We start from the raw sequence: 15,105 nt of genomic DNA, 5'->3' as shown, positions 1-15,105 counted from the left end.
AAGTAATAATTCCATTTATAAGACCAATGCCCGTTAAATGTCCCTCTAGCATTTTTTATCATCAATTTGGTATTCTTATAACAACTTTGAATCATTTGAACAGTATAAACAATACTTCCTAACAAAAATAATTTTAACAATAGCAATAAAAAAGCATTTTTCTGCGACAAAACAGGGAAATATTTGACTGGGTATAACAGCTTTAAATTTTAATAAAGCTTTCATTAACGCGCATTTTAAGTCGTAAACAGATATGGCTAAGCAGTTTCTACTTCAGCTAAATTTCAATGTTAGTTTTACTTAGCGAATCGCTCTTTGCATAGAGCAAGAAAATATAATAAAGAAATGCATACATGGTATATGTATCAGAAAACGAAGTCTAGTCTAAGTATTTTTACTAAAAATTTTTACTGTCCTAAAAATAAAGTATACTGTTTTAATTAATATCAGAAAAGAGTATAATGCGAATTAAAGTCTAGCTAAGACAAAAACAATTTCGTCTAATACACGGGCGCATGCGCATCATCACTAGAGTGTGACCTCTCCTCGGCGCGCGAAGCAAGGTCACGAACGCGCGTGCGACTCAATCGTGACCCGCTCGCGCACAACACTTCACTACAATACCAATTTCACACCACACAAACTGAGCGTAGAGTTCATTATCATTTGTTAACTCCTTTGACACTGCTTTATTCTACGTAACATCGTCGTTCAACGTCTTAGTTCTAACATTTATACGAAGCGATTTGATTTTATGCGAACAGAACCTAACTGAGTTTAATAAGGCTCTCAAGTCACAGTATATCTATTTTAGTTTTAAAACGTAAAGTTGCTCGTTCATATCAAATAGCTACACGCTGAGATCATAGACTGATTTGTAAATTTTAACGGCCTTTTATATGTGTGCCTAAATATAAGAAATGAGTTAGCAGTGAAATCTAGAGCTTAATAGTTTATACGTAGCACTTATATTGCTAAATTAACTCGTGCCTTGAACTATTAAATGATTCATAGCTTACAAATTGACAAAGTAACATATTATTTTTTGTAATCATTTTAAAATGTGATTTTAATATTTATCGAACATTATCAAAATAGAAACGAATTGAACTATTATTATACTATTAAATTTTATATTAAGTGTATTTTTCTAAATTTGCTATAAATATTTTATTTATACTGTAAACATTTTGTGGAATATTTTACTAACGATTTAGAATGTTGTATAATTAATACTAATGGTCATCCCCATATACTATGTACTACATTTTTTTACAAACGTAATATTTAAACATATTTTAATATTTACATGTACAATAAAATTAATCTAACCGTATAATAAAACCATATAAGAGGTATGTCTGTATATAAAGAAAGATTAGGTTGTTATGATTTTATCATACTTAAGTTTGAAAACATACAAAGTCTATTTGCTAAACGTCAAATATTAAAGTACTTTAAAAAAATAAAAAGGAAATATAATAAATTAAGAATAACTTATATACTTAGTCAGTATATTAGAATTTTATCACAGATAATAAAGGCATTATCGAAAAACTGCAAGTCCGACGTAAACACGAACGATCTGACGAAAATGGTAGGTATAACGTTATATTCCCTTATAATTAGCACAGTGATATTTATTGAATATTTATAAACAAATAATTGTACAACATTATTTATGTAATAGTAATTGTAAGTTTAAATATTTTTTGAATATTTATTGAACTGGATACATTATTAAATAACGCTTAACAAAAATAAAAATTAATTACCGAAGCGGTATTTATTTTTTAAATTCAGAATGATGATAGTTAATGGTATATTAATAATTGGACATACAACGGCTTTGGCAATTAACGTACTTCTTTGCGAGTTTATGTAGATAGAAAGCGGTTGGAAGTAACGGTTAATTGCCTTGTACCTTATATGATTGTAGAAGAGTTGACCAAGAATGGGATACATTATTCAAGGGGATCATTTACATCGCAGTGCAGCGGAGACGTGGCGGATTGCGACTCCTTGTATGTAGTCGGTGGCGCGCACGGCACTCACTGTGACACGCAAAAAAACAGACCATATCGTCCGAGTTTTTCTTTTTAATATAAGTATAAACAGTAAATTCTTCGACTGAGTTCTAAAAGAAACTGTCCTTGCATAGCATTGAATAAAAAATATAAGACACTTATAAGATGCCGAGATATAATTTATCCCACGTACTCCAAAATCCTTCACTCCAAACAGTAAAGTATGAAGTATATGTAATTTTTTTGCGTGGTTTCATAAACCTGACCATCTAGGTTACCGTCGAGAACTTATTAAGAATGTAACTATTGTGCGTCGCTTAATGAAGTAAATAAAAATTCATTAGTCTGTTGCGGTAATGAAAAAATGCATTCGTAGTCGATTCTCGATTTAAAAATAATTAAAGCATTAATTAAAGTATTGTTATTGCAATTGCAGTAGCTGATATCGATTAAGTGCAATAATTACATCGGCATCCGAAAACATTGGTGCGACGTGAGTGAGAGGCGCGCCCTTGTGGCAGCAGTGGTCCTTGCCGCAATGTCGTCGTTTCGGCCCCCATACACGCACCCTGCACGATTGCTACCTTGTGCTTTATAACCTACTTTTTAATACTAATTATTCATTTTAAAATATGAACTAATGTCTCTCCAATAAATCAATAATGTTTTTATGAAAACTATATAGAGTGTGAGACACAAACTCAGAGTAAGTACTGTAAATACATAATTCTTAATTTGTGCGTCCGATGTCATATAACATTATGATACCTAATTCTAAAAAATATATTCTATAACGCGGGCCGAAACAAGCAATCGTTGTTTATCTTCATCATAAACTTTACCAACTTCAAAATTTGAATTTCAAATTAAGCCGCCATCAATTCAAACCATATTAAACAAAAAACGCGATGCAAAGGCTAATATTGCTTAATCGCCAAGAAACCAATCTCTTCTGGCGACTCGATATGAATCACCCACGTCTTATCTCGCCATTCCCTACTTTGTTATCGTCATTAATATTCAAGTAATAAATTGAATTAACGAAATGATATCGACTCAAATTATGTTGAAAATGTCAAAAATAATTATGTTATTGAAAACATATGTGTTCAAAATAAAAGTTAGCTAATGCTTAAAAATTTGGTCAGTTGATAATCATATAATTTTAAATACGCAATGCATACATTCCTTACAATATTAAAATATCGTACACTATAACGAATCAAGTTTATAAAATTGTACATTCATATACTTATATGGCAAAGCTAGCCTTGTTGACGACTGTTTCTCTCAGTCGCACAGATCACCTCTCTGTTCTCCGTCTTTATCCTACTAATAAGTACGACACAAACACACACTTACCCACACACACACGAGTAAAGTCCGTGTTTTATACACGTATACGATGTCAGTGCGATGAATAAACAGTTTCTCCGATTTTACGATTCAATGATTACAGATACCTATCTATGTAAAGTTGGTTAATGATTTTAAAATATGAAATTGCTCTTACGTTGGCTATATTTGTGTAAGGTACATAAAATTTATTCTAAAATAAAACTTAAAAACAAAATGTATTCTGAATTTAAATAAATATTGATTTAAACAAATATACATATTCTTATAATATTATATATAATTACATTAAGATTTATTTAGTCATAATAAATCATTATTAAACTCTAATTCCAAACTGAACGAAAAATCCTTTCGTTTACATAATTTAAAATTATATTTATTTTTGTGCACCTAAAAATAATTTCCGTAACTTTTACATTTTAGCACATAACTCATACATATTTTATTTTCAATTTATTTTTTATTGTACATTTGTTTTTTTTAAATAATCAAATACAAGTGTAATAAGTATAAATAAACAACAAACTCACTTGTTTTCTAAACCTTCACAGCACCATACTCACTTTTTTTATGAATACATTATAGAAATTAAAAAGTAAGTGGTACTTTATTAGGCAAATAACGGATAACGAATGATACCTATTAGTTTTAATCAAACCATCTATTACTTGCTAATGTTTTTTTTTTATCAAAAGTATTTGAAAATTCGGATGTTATCAATTATGATAATCACTCAAACAATATATTAATATTAACTCGTGAGAAGATTTTTTATATAACACCCAATGCCAAAAGCTGGACATTGACGAATCAGCAACTTGACTACAAAATGGTGAAATCGACTTTAATAATACACATTTTTTTAAGTAAAAAAAAAGGAATTAAAATCTAAGTAAGCGCCGATTATGAAATTCTGACCACAAAGGGATCCCCGTACTTTTAAAAAGGTTGCATATCTCTATGAATAATTAATATGGGCTTGTCAATACCAATACCATTTCAGTCGTATTTACTTGTCAATAAGAATGAATTTTAAGCGACCTTTTCAAAGAACTTCCTCTATAAAATGCTGATGTCTACAATCCGAACTCTCGATATAAGATAATGAAACACTATAATGGATGGGCTGCTGTTCGTTTGTGTTCAGCAATAGCATGTTGCTATTCAAAAATGAACTCTCCTCTTATTATATTTAGGACTAAGCTTGAATATAATAAAGGATAAGGAGATTACTGTAATCCTATATACGTATATTGAAGTTTTGATATACATAAAAATATATGAGTAATATAAAAATCTTAACATGTTAAACCCATTATATTTTACAAAATATTCCAATAATCAAACCCATACTATTCTTTCTACCGAAAGAAATTTTATCCCCCGTCGAGATTTCTGTCGGACGCTGCCGCTTCGTTGCCTACAATATTGTCGATCCTACACGTGTGTGTGGTATGAGTATGTGTGCGTGCCTATCTACAACCTCCATGTGATGGGAAGTGAACCCTTTACGTGAGGGAAACCGTTTTTTATTTGCACTCGGACAGCGGCATCAGGTAGAAAGGATGATCGTTAATTTTTAAAGGACACACTGAACTTTGTATTTATCCACACAGTCAATTTGAACCGCAACTTGCTTTAAAGTATTTTTCTCTTTAAAAGAGTTTATTATTCCTACATTTTGAACGCGAAGCGTTGATAGACTTCTTAATAGAACAAAAGCGATATGATGTCATAGTGAAACGCTTCCCGCGCATTTCAGGGAGAATTAATAGGAGCTCGTTGATGTCTTTTGTTACAATGATTTAACGCTTGGCTCAACCACATTCGTGGGTGATTTTGTTTTTACTATGTTATTATTACTAAATATTTTAATAATTTCGTTTCATCATTAATAATATTTTTTCTTAATAATTTAATATGTGTCATAATGTTATAGTTTTATAGAATAGTAGAGAAAATGACTAAACAACAAGGCATTCTGATAGGAAACCCCTTTATCAATTAATTGGACTGGTGGCTTTTATTCAGATTTTAAAGTTTTCTCTGAAGTGTATTGTATTTGTATATATGTATGTATTGTAAAGGTATTTTAAGCAATACGTAGCATTTTCATTAAAGTAAATCAATTGAAATTAGATGGTAGGTAATTCAATTCAATTTATATTTGATAAAATTTATTAGGTATCTCTATTTATTAGGTATCTAGGACTCTAGATCATAAAAATTATAAATAGTTTGATGAAACGTATTTTGTAATATGACAGTAAAATATTTATAAACAACAATCTCATCAATTAAATTTGTACAAATTCAAATCGGGATCTAGAGCTCAAAATTATAAAGAATATCTATTTTTTGTTTAAAAGTAGATTCCGACCAAATAATTACATTAAATAATGATCTGGGCGAGAACCCGAGCGATGGTAAACTCATCTCGAGGGCTCGCCACAGCGAGTGCGAGGCAATAAAATAAGACTGTGCCGGGAAGCGGGGCTGTCGCCTGACCGTGGTTCAAACCTTCGACAATAGCGGAATTGTATGAAAATACTAAACTACTTACTATTAAAAATAAAAAAAAATCCAGACATGTACTATATTTTCAATAACCAAGAATACAAATAGAATACAAAAAAATTAAGGTATAGGCTCTCGACAACTTTGCTTATTATATATAATCTATATTGTCTGCTCGCTGCGCTCGCGTGACAGAGACCGCATATCGACAAAAAGTCATCATTAAAGTCTCAGAGGCGCGGCGGGTGAGGCAGCGCAGCCTCTCGCTCCACGTCCTAAACGATTCAGTCGACTTTTTATCACTTACCTACCAATCCATATCGAGTTTATTTATACATTTTTACTAAGAGCGTTTTTTATTTTATACATGCTTATCATTAATACCTGCGCGCCGTATAATACTATTAGTTGGATGCCAATTATGACTGCAGTAATCTGAATTTGGCTTCAGCATTAAGGCTTCGATCTATCTCAATGGCATAGGTTTCTACATGGTATTTCAATTATATTAAAAATACGTATAGAAAAGTATTTATTCACTTAAAAAATTTGAATACACTGCCGCTTCGAAATAATGGGTACCCGCTTGTATCGTTCACACGTATATATGTTTACGTATAAATTATTATTTGATCGAGGAACAATGTGGAACCAATTATTTTCTTTATGCATTCAATGAAATCAGAGTTTAATTAATGTTTATATTTTCACAAAGATTTTATTGTAAAAAAAATAAAAATATTTTAAGTGTTTTTTATATTCTTTAAAAACATTTCGAGCTACTTTAGCCTATTCATGACTTTGAGATTCATGTTTCTTTTAACATCTATGCTATAATTAATCCCCTGCGTAAATATTTGACACGATGTCGTCAATAGAAGCCTCTCTTTATTAGGCTAATATAAATTTGACGAGAAAATGTAGGCAATATATTTATTTCCTTGAAAAAAAGTTACAAATGAAGTTGATTTAAATAATTAATAAAGTATTCATAATATATGCATATAACATAATTATACAAATGCCACGAATAATGTGCTTACACTAAGATTTACACTATTTTCATACAGCAAACAACGGAACATTATTACGTATTTACATAGCGTAGACGTAAGTGATATTAACCTCAAATTATGAATGACAAGCACGTGGCATCTTTAGCACGGATTACGTTCTGTGGCTTTAAAATATTATTATGTATGCGCTATAAATGCTGTCAAGAAATTGTACAGTATGAGTATTTTGTATAGTACGAGTTTTTTGTACTACATTAATATAAAAAACAAAATAAATCTTTATATTGTTTTACCTTTGATGAAAAAATAACGTATGCCTACTATCAATTTTAAAATATTATTATATGAATTAAAGCCACAATATAGTTTTAATCAATTTCTATTGAAAATATTTGTAATTAGGTCAAAGAGAGAAGCAAAAAGTCAAAACAATATGATTCTTTTTAACAATTACCTTTTGTTAACAAAAAAATCTTCGCACCTAGACAATGTCACAGGCAGTAACATCACAATAGGACGCCTTGTGCCGGTATAATGGCCTTTGTGTTTGTTGTATTAAATAATAACGAGATAGTAATTGTATTTATAGATTCATATTTTTTCTTCAAAATATAATATTTGTTATATTTTAATTATGCTTCCGTAAAAGCAACTATTGTTATAATATGTAATAAATGGCCTGTAATAAAAATTTACATTTCAATCAAAGATAAATGTGGTTTTCATTATAGTGACAAGCTTTTAAGGAAAAATATATAAATAATTAAAAATATGAATGCAATAGATGTATTAATTGTAACGAATTCATCAAATATGTATACTGTAGTATATTTTACTTATTATTTGGAAGTATACTTTTTAGATGATAAAATTGATGTAAACATTTATTTAATATTCTGTTCAATCTGAAAGAATATACCTTCACATTGTTTTAAGCTGTCAATATTCTTAAATATTATGAAAAATTTGAAGAGAAAAAAATATCGTTTTAAAAATGACTTTTATTAATACATTGCCTCGCAAGAATCCACAACGACCATATTCCTAACAGAGTATAAAATTACACGTTTCTTATAAATTGCTCAACATTTTAAATAAATGTTCAAATGTCCTAAGATTTTCCTTGTATCCATTTCGAATCTTTTTAGTTTGTTATATGAATAACTTTATTGATCAATAAAAAAACGTGTTAGCTATATATTAATTAAATGCAAGAATATCTTGTCAGTTATGTGTAATATATGATTCTCCAAACTTGCTATGTTTTACCTTTAACTTTTAAATATATATATATATATATATGTATCTTTATATAATTAAATGAATACATATCTTAATATTAATAAAGCTTTTTAAGGTATTTTAGTTTTAATACATTATATTGGTTTTATGAGTAATAACTTATATATATTACTTAATAACTTAAAACACTTAATGAGTTAGATTCGAAAACAAATTTCGATTTATAGTTATAATGATGACTGTAAAAGTTACAATATCGTAAACCATCAAATGTGATCGCACTGTGCGAGCTGCGGAGTAAGTTTGAGTCGGACACGGCTCTCGCGGCAAGTTCAAGGTGAGCACGTCGCTCCACCCACACGCGCCGCTCCTAGCGAGCCCGCAACCGTTACACCGAACACCACGGTCGACGGTGGACCTCCGACACAAATTACTAAACACATACTCGTGCACCACTCACTTCCACAAACACTCATTTGTTTATAATTCAAACATCTTTGAGGTGCCAACACGAGAACAATTTCTGTTTAGTTTCTCATAATTAATACGGCTCATAATTAATACTACTCTTGCCATGAGCAAGAAATTTATAGTAGTAATTTAAGCCATATATTCATCTAGTTGATGTGCGTGATTGTGTAATGTAAACATTTTGATTTTGTAAAACAAAGTCTATATTAATGTACTAGCTTACTGTGAAGCTTACAAGGATGTAATTCTAGGAAATAATACTTAACGGCAAACTAGAGAAAAGTAATTATTTTTAACAAACTGATAATATTTTTTTTACACTTTGGTTAATTATATGACTGTTTATCATAATTGTCATGATGCTCAACGCTCAATTTTCAACCAACATCTGGATTTTTGGACCTACATTTATCAACCATTACAAAAACATTTGGTAATTAATTTTTTGAGTATTTCTTAAAAAAAAATTATGTCCATTAATAGGTAGACAAGGTATGCTTCCAGTATAGCGAATCTGTAGCTGTTCGTCACATCCATTTTTCAATCACAGAAACCATTTATCAAGCATAACTTTTAGTTAAATTATTCAAGAAGATAAATATATAATAATAAAGAGATGTGACATACATTATATTATAGGTGCCATATCGCATAATAGATATATTGTTCCATTTTTATCTGGTCTTGTGTAAGAGAAAATGTATTATTACTACATTTCTACATCAGAATATAAATTCGATATAGTACTAGAGGCCATTTAGGCCACAACGTTATATTGGTGGTTTAAGATAACATTAATGACAAAGCTAAAGGTTAACATTGAAACTTAATTTAAACCTGATCGACGAAGAATTAATATTTAATAATATAGTTAAATAATTACCTGGGTATTGTGATAACTTGTCCTAATTCATCAGCAAGTACGAGAACGGTTCCTTGCCCGGGTGCTCCAACTACCACCGATACACCACCATCCACCAACTGACCGGCTCCACTGACTAATTGCCCATCCTCTAGTTGGCCACTTATCATTTCTACTCGCTTCTGATCCGGAGTCGTTGTATATATTACAGTTTCTTTATCATCTTCATAAATAAGATCTATGGGTGTCTTTTCGTCGATAGACTCCATACCTTGATCATATACATCAGGTTGTACAGGTACTTTACTATCAGGAGCGTATGCTGCGAGTTCATGAGGTGAATGACGATAAGAATGTGCTTCAGGTGGATAGCCGTCATCAGAGTCCATCTCTACCTTGTGTGGATAGTAATCATGTGCAGGTTGAACAGGGGTCATAGTAGCAAGGACGGCGTGCGCAGGCGCAGGCGAACGTGGTGCGGAAGGTGGCGACGCAGCAGCTCTAGGAGTGCGTGCTCGCTCCTCACAAGTGACCGGCTGAGGCGACGCGGACATGACGCCGCGTTGCTCTCCCACAGTGACGTTTTCTGGCGGGCGGAGGCGCCACTCTAGAGCGCCCCGCACTACGCTTGAATGCCCCAAATCTGATAGCTGAAATACACATTTTTCATAACATTCCTAAAAATGATACTGCATAATCCAAAAAAAATCAGTGGTATGACGTGCTCATTTAGATTGTTTAAATTATTTATTATCTTATATTAACAATACTTTCTCATATCGATTCTAAGGATTACTAATCTGGTATTGTCCATTTTACCAATAATATAACTATTTAATGACTCTACTTCGACTTATGAGGAAGACTCAACGTGATAATGATCAAATTTATATACCTACAAGGAAATCAGAATAAAAACAATAATACGTTCATTTTTGCAAATACTCTTAGATAACAACAAAGGCATCAGCTGATCCAAGTCCAGTTAGAACAGAACAAGTATCAAGTGGCACCTGATTGGCGAGAAGTGCCCGAACTCGTTCAAGAACTGCACTGCCCTGGCGCGGGCACACTGAAAGCACCATCGAACGGTACAAACTGGATACATTGTCCGACTCACGTGCCTTTTTAACTTGTTAACTAAAATGCCGTGGTCACATTATATAACCATTATGAAGTTTATTCTATAAATATCATTACAATTTACCAATTCTGATTGACAATAATTACAAAAAAATACATTTTAAGAAGCATAGTATATGCGTTCACAATTCATAATGACAAAAATGCAATGAATTTTTGAAAATCATATAACAAGATTGTTTTGAAATGGTCCTGTCATACTTCTAAAGCTTTCACGAAGTGTTTTAAGTTGCGGAGGCTGCGAGGGCCGCGTAACAGAGACAGGAAAATGAAAGCCTGTGCCAAGTATAGAAATGTACAAGTTAAAGCGGGACAGATACAGTCCAGATCGTACAAGAATTCGATACCTTCCAAGATACCTACTTACTTTATATAAAGATCTTTGTTTCAAGAATAATATACTAAAAAAAATTGAAGGCTTATGCAATTTGGACCAGTATTTTTAGAAAAATTAATCAAACGAAATAAAAAATCACATGATTGAATATGAATTGTACTAATTAGAATAACGACGGCTGTGTTTGTTATCCTATGACAATTTCTTAATCAACGGAAAATTTATGAAACGCTAATCAAATTATCCCCAAAATTATAAATAACAATGTATAGTAAAAGATAATATTTTTGATAATAACTCTTTGTAATTATATACACCAAAGCCTTATTTCTAAAAGTAAACTGGGAAAATAAAATGACAAAAAGGCTCCGCCGCGATGCTGGAACCTCAGTGTATGCTCGCACACATTGACATATGAAGCTCGCTGAACACTTCGATACAACAAGAAATAAACACACGTAATTCACTCACACAGAAACTTTAATATGATTCGTGTGCTGTCGAAGAATTCGTGTGGAAGAATACTTCTTAAACTTTGTGATATTTCACTAACATACGAAAGGAAACAAGACGTTAATGAACAAAGGAAGACACGATTTATTATGTATTTGAAATATGATTACTTATTAGATTTATTTATAATCACAGTTATCGAAATGGTATTCATCTTCACTTCCTAAAAAAGGTAAACGAGCACGTCATTGCACTGGAACTAAGGTCGGGGGCGGCAGCGGCACGTCTCGGGCGTCCTGGCGCAGGCCGTCACGCACGCGCGTCAAACTAGTCTCGTGACGTCACGGCCTGCCCGGCAAAATTACAAAACCGGCCAAGCAGCTCAAGCGAGTGCGCCAAGAAGCGGCGCGTCGCAGTGACGAACGCGCAGCCGACCGACCCCGACGCGCCACTGGGATATCACATACCGTGGGCGGCGTCACGACGCTGCAGGCGGCGCGGGCCGGTGCGCGGGCGCGGGTACACGAGCACGCGGCGAACGGCGCTACGGAGCGCGGGCGCAGGTGCTCTGAGCGCAACAGCCTCCGCGCGCCGGCGCCGCCGCCCTCCGCGCTCCCCCGCACCGCCCGCGCCTCGCTCTCGCACGCACCAAAACGACGAATTTATCTTCCGTGCATGCTGACCCTCCTACCCGAGGACGTTGCCCAGGGTGCCTTCGCATCCTGATCAAAACTCATTTATAAGCGATGATTTCTGACAAAGATATCGAATCTTTAATCCATATTTAATAGCATAAAGAATTATTTATTTGCATTATATATATTTTTATGATGTAGGTATTTAATGTTAGTATTTTTATCTTAAATTATTAATTTAGCTAATTCTTATATGTGAAGCCGTGTCACGTCCAGACAAAGATAATTTAGGTGGATGAGTGCCAGCGGCAGTGCTCGAGGCTACGCACACCGTCGTAACTTGCAAGTAACCGTTTCCACATAGCACTTATAACAGCAATTTCAAAATCTTCGATTAAACTCTTTAATTTTGGAATTTTGGTCAACGCGAGCTAATATGCAAAATCATTATTTTTACTTCAATTGTCTATTAGGGTAGTAATTAAATATTAAATGGCTGTGTAAATGAATGACGCTATGTACAATCATATAATTTATGATTGATTAAATTATGGTACGCTTCAACGTACAATCATTTATACAAAGATAATTTTCATTAATTTCTTCTATGTTATTAATTTGTATTGCTAAGAAGAATCAATGATAATTAATAATATCATCACTTCATCAGTCACTTCTTTTTCTGTTAAATAGTACATTTATTGAGCAGTATCCATAAACGTCAACCGACCTGGCAAAATATATGAAACGGCCTTATGTACTTGTATGTAACAGGAGGGCACAGGATCAGTGTTTATACATACAGTATCGTAAAAATATCAACAGTTATTCGGGGAAATAGCTTCATTGTTTTTTTTTTTAACATTTGGATGAATTACTCTTTAAAACTATTTAACAACTGTACAACTAATGAGACTTATGAAAACCTAAAAATTAACAAATACGTGAGTATTTTATAAAGACATAAAAATTGCTTTTACTATTACTAATTCAAACCAAATGGAGTTACTTACTATATTCATCAATTAAGTGTGATTGTCATTATTGACTAATGACCAATAATGACAACCACATTTAATACGACATGCAATCGATACAGGCGTGAAGTCGAGACTACAAATTATAACATATTTTTTAGAGTTGTTCCAAGCTGTTCCAAATATTCAAAAGATATTATGAAATTGGTTTAAAATATTGCCTCTATGTTTATACAATGAAGGATTAAGAACATCAGCATGCAGGAATATGTTTATAATCCTGCCTTAGTTGTAAACTTATTTTCTGCTGTGTTTTTGGTTTATTTTTTATCTACATTTATCGTACATAACCCATGATATATCACCTAACCAAATAAAACTCGTATTCGTTTAGTTCATCCAAAATTAAAACATTATTCAATTAAGATTGTGTACCTCAAAATACAAATACGTTCAGGTAGTACGTATTCGTATTTTGAGGTTAAATCATGCTGATTACGGTTTGAATTGAGGTTTTGATTTTAATAAATGAATACAGAAAAAAATATAGAAAAATAATTTCACATAATGGACCCAAAAATGTCCGAAATTAACATTTTAAATTAAATTATTTTATGCTGTACATTAGTACAGCATAAAATAATTCCTTAATTTTTTGGCTATGTATAAATTTACTTTGGGTATTACACGTCATAATAACATGACAAAAATAAAACTCAAAAAAGGCACGGATGCATGGATGAAATCCAAATATATTGAAAAGCTTTTTATAAAGCTGGTTTAAGCTTTTCTTGACCTATTAGCTTGCGCTTGCCTTGCTCAAAGACTAAGCCTAGCAATTTGGAAAGGTATTCACGCTAGGATTTTTTAAGGTACAATACCATGGTAAAATCGTTTAGCAATTTGTGTATTTCTGTTTAGCTTATTTTTATAGAGGTAAGACTAACTCGTATGTCGTGACGGCAAAAGGTATGACGCTTTCGTATGCCGTAATGACCGTTCTACACCACCGCTCTCTGCTTCCTTGCGTAGAATGCTTCGTTATATATCACTATAATAATAAGAAAAATATAATCATTGTATCAATAAAACTCGATGTTTTTGCTATTTTTTGCCACAAATTGTTTCAATAGCCATCTATTTTTATATATCATTGCATCTGCTGGGCGTTCTGTCCCCGGGGCGGCCACATTTTTTCCTATATTTTTATTTTAGAATCAAAATATAACTTAATATATTTAATTACAAACTGTCCTGAACTTACCGAGATTTAATTTAAATAATTATGCTTCATGTGATGAAGTTTTTAATAAAAAAATAAAAAACATTTAATTAAAATCTTATCAATTCTATTAAATAAGTAAATAACACTTCCTCAGTTATAAGCCTTACTTAAGGTTTTTTATTATTTTATAATAAATGAACTGTTCATTGCATTTAGTGTTCTTTTTCAAAGTATTTCGTGAATAATGTAAAATATCTTCGTAGATAGTGCAATAGTTTCTGTTAATTATATTAAATACAAGAAAAATATGTTATTATTGGGATTATATAAGAATTACTTTTCGTCCTTCTGCACATCGCATTATCAAATAACGGTAGAACAATGAACAAGTGGAACAAGCAGTTACTCTTCCCAATAGAAAACTGCCTACGATAATTTTAGTGTAAAAATTATAATTTGTAATTTCGTATCCACTTTGCTATTAATAATATCAAGATAATGAATTTTAAGTGAAACTTCACAAAAACGTTTTTAATAGTATACGACACTTATATTCATGAGCAGATATCAGGTATAAGATAAAATATATGTATTTTGTTGTTAATAAGAAATTATTTTTTTAACTTCATTTTAATTGGCCTTTTTTCAAACATGGAGATTGCTAATTGTAAATGTAAGCTGTGTTTTTTATATAAGTTAATAAGACAAATGTGAGTTACAGTTACAATATTTTTTATTTTATTTTATATTAGTTCCATTCAATAACCTAAGTATTTATCAGCTTCATACCTAGTGATCATTATCAACAAGTATTTAACAATCTCAACTTACTTCTACCGTA

General features: G+C 31.9%; 1 protein-coding gene across 3 annotated transcripts in view; it reads right to left on the bottom strand.

Moving 5' to 3' along the window:
• The window catches only part of LOC126778908 (protein grainyhead), a 90,042-nt gene extending 78,056 nt beyond the window's left edge, over positions 1 to 11,986 (bottom strand). For all 3 annotated transcript variants that reach the window (XM_050502695.1, XM_050502752.1, XM_050502818.1), the window contains exons 1-2: positions 11,895 to 11,986; positions 9,516 to 10,144 (exon numbers count right to left, since the gene is read on the bottom strand). In XM_050502695.1, the coding sequence (XP_050358652.1) occupies positions 9,516 to 10,048 (533 nt within the window). In that variant the 5' untranslated portion in view covers positions 10,049 to 10,144; positions 11,895 to 11,986. The remainder of the gene's footprint in view (positions 1 to 9,515; positions 10,145 to 11,894) is intronic.
• Between the last annotated feature and the right edge of the window lie 3,119 nt (positions 11,987 to 15,105).

The sequence above is a fragment of the Nymphalis io genome, chromosome 1 (assembly GCF_905147045.1).
Source record: "Nymphalis io chromosome 1, ilAglIoxx1.1, whole genome shotgun sequence".
Taxonomy (NCBI): domain Eukaryota; kingdom Metazoa; phylum Arthropoda; class Insecta; order Lepidoptera; family Nymphalidae; genus Nymphalis; species Nymphalis io.
The sequence above is the reverse complement of the archived record's forward strand: the minus strand, read 5'-3'. Positions and strand labels throughout refer to the sequence as shown.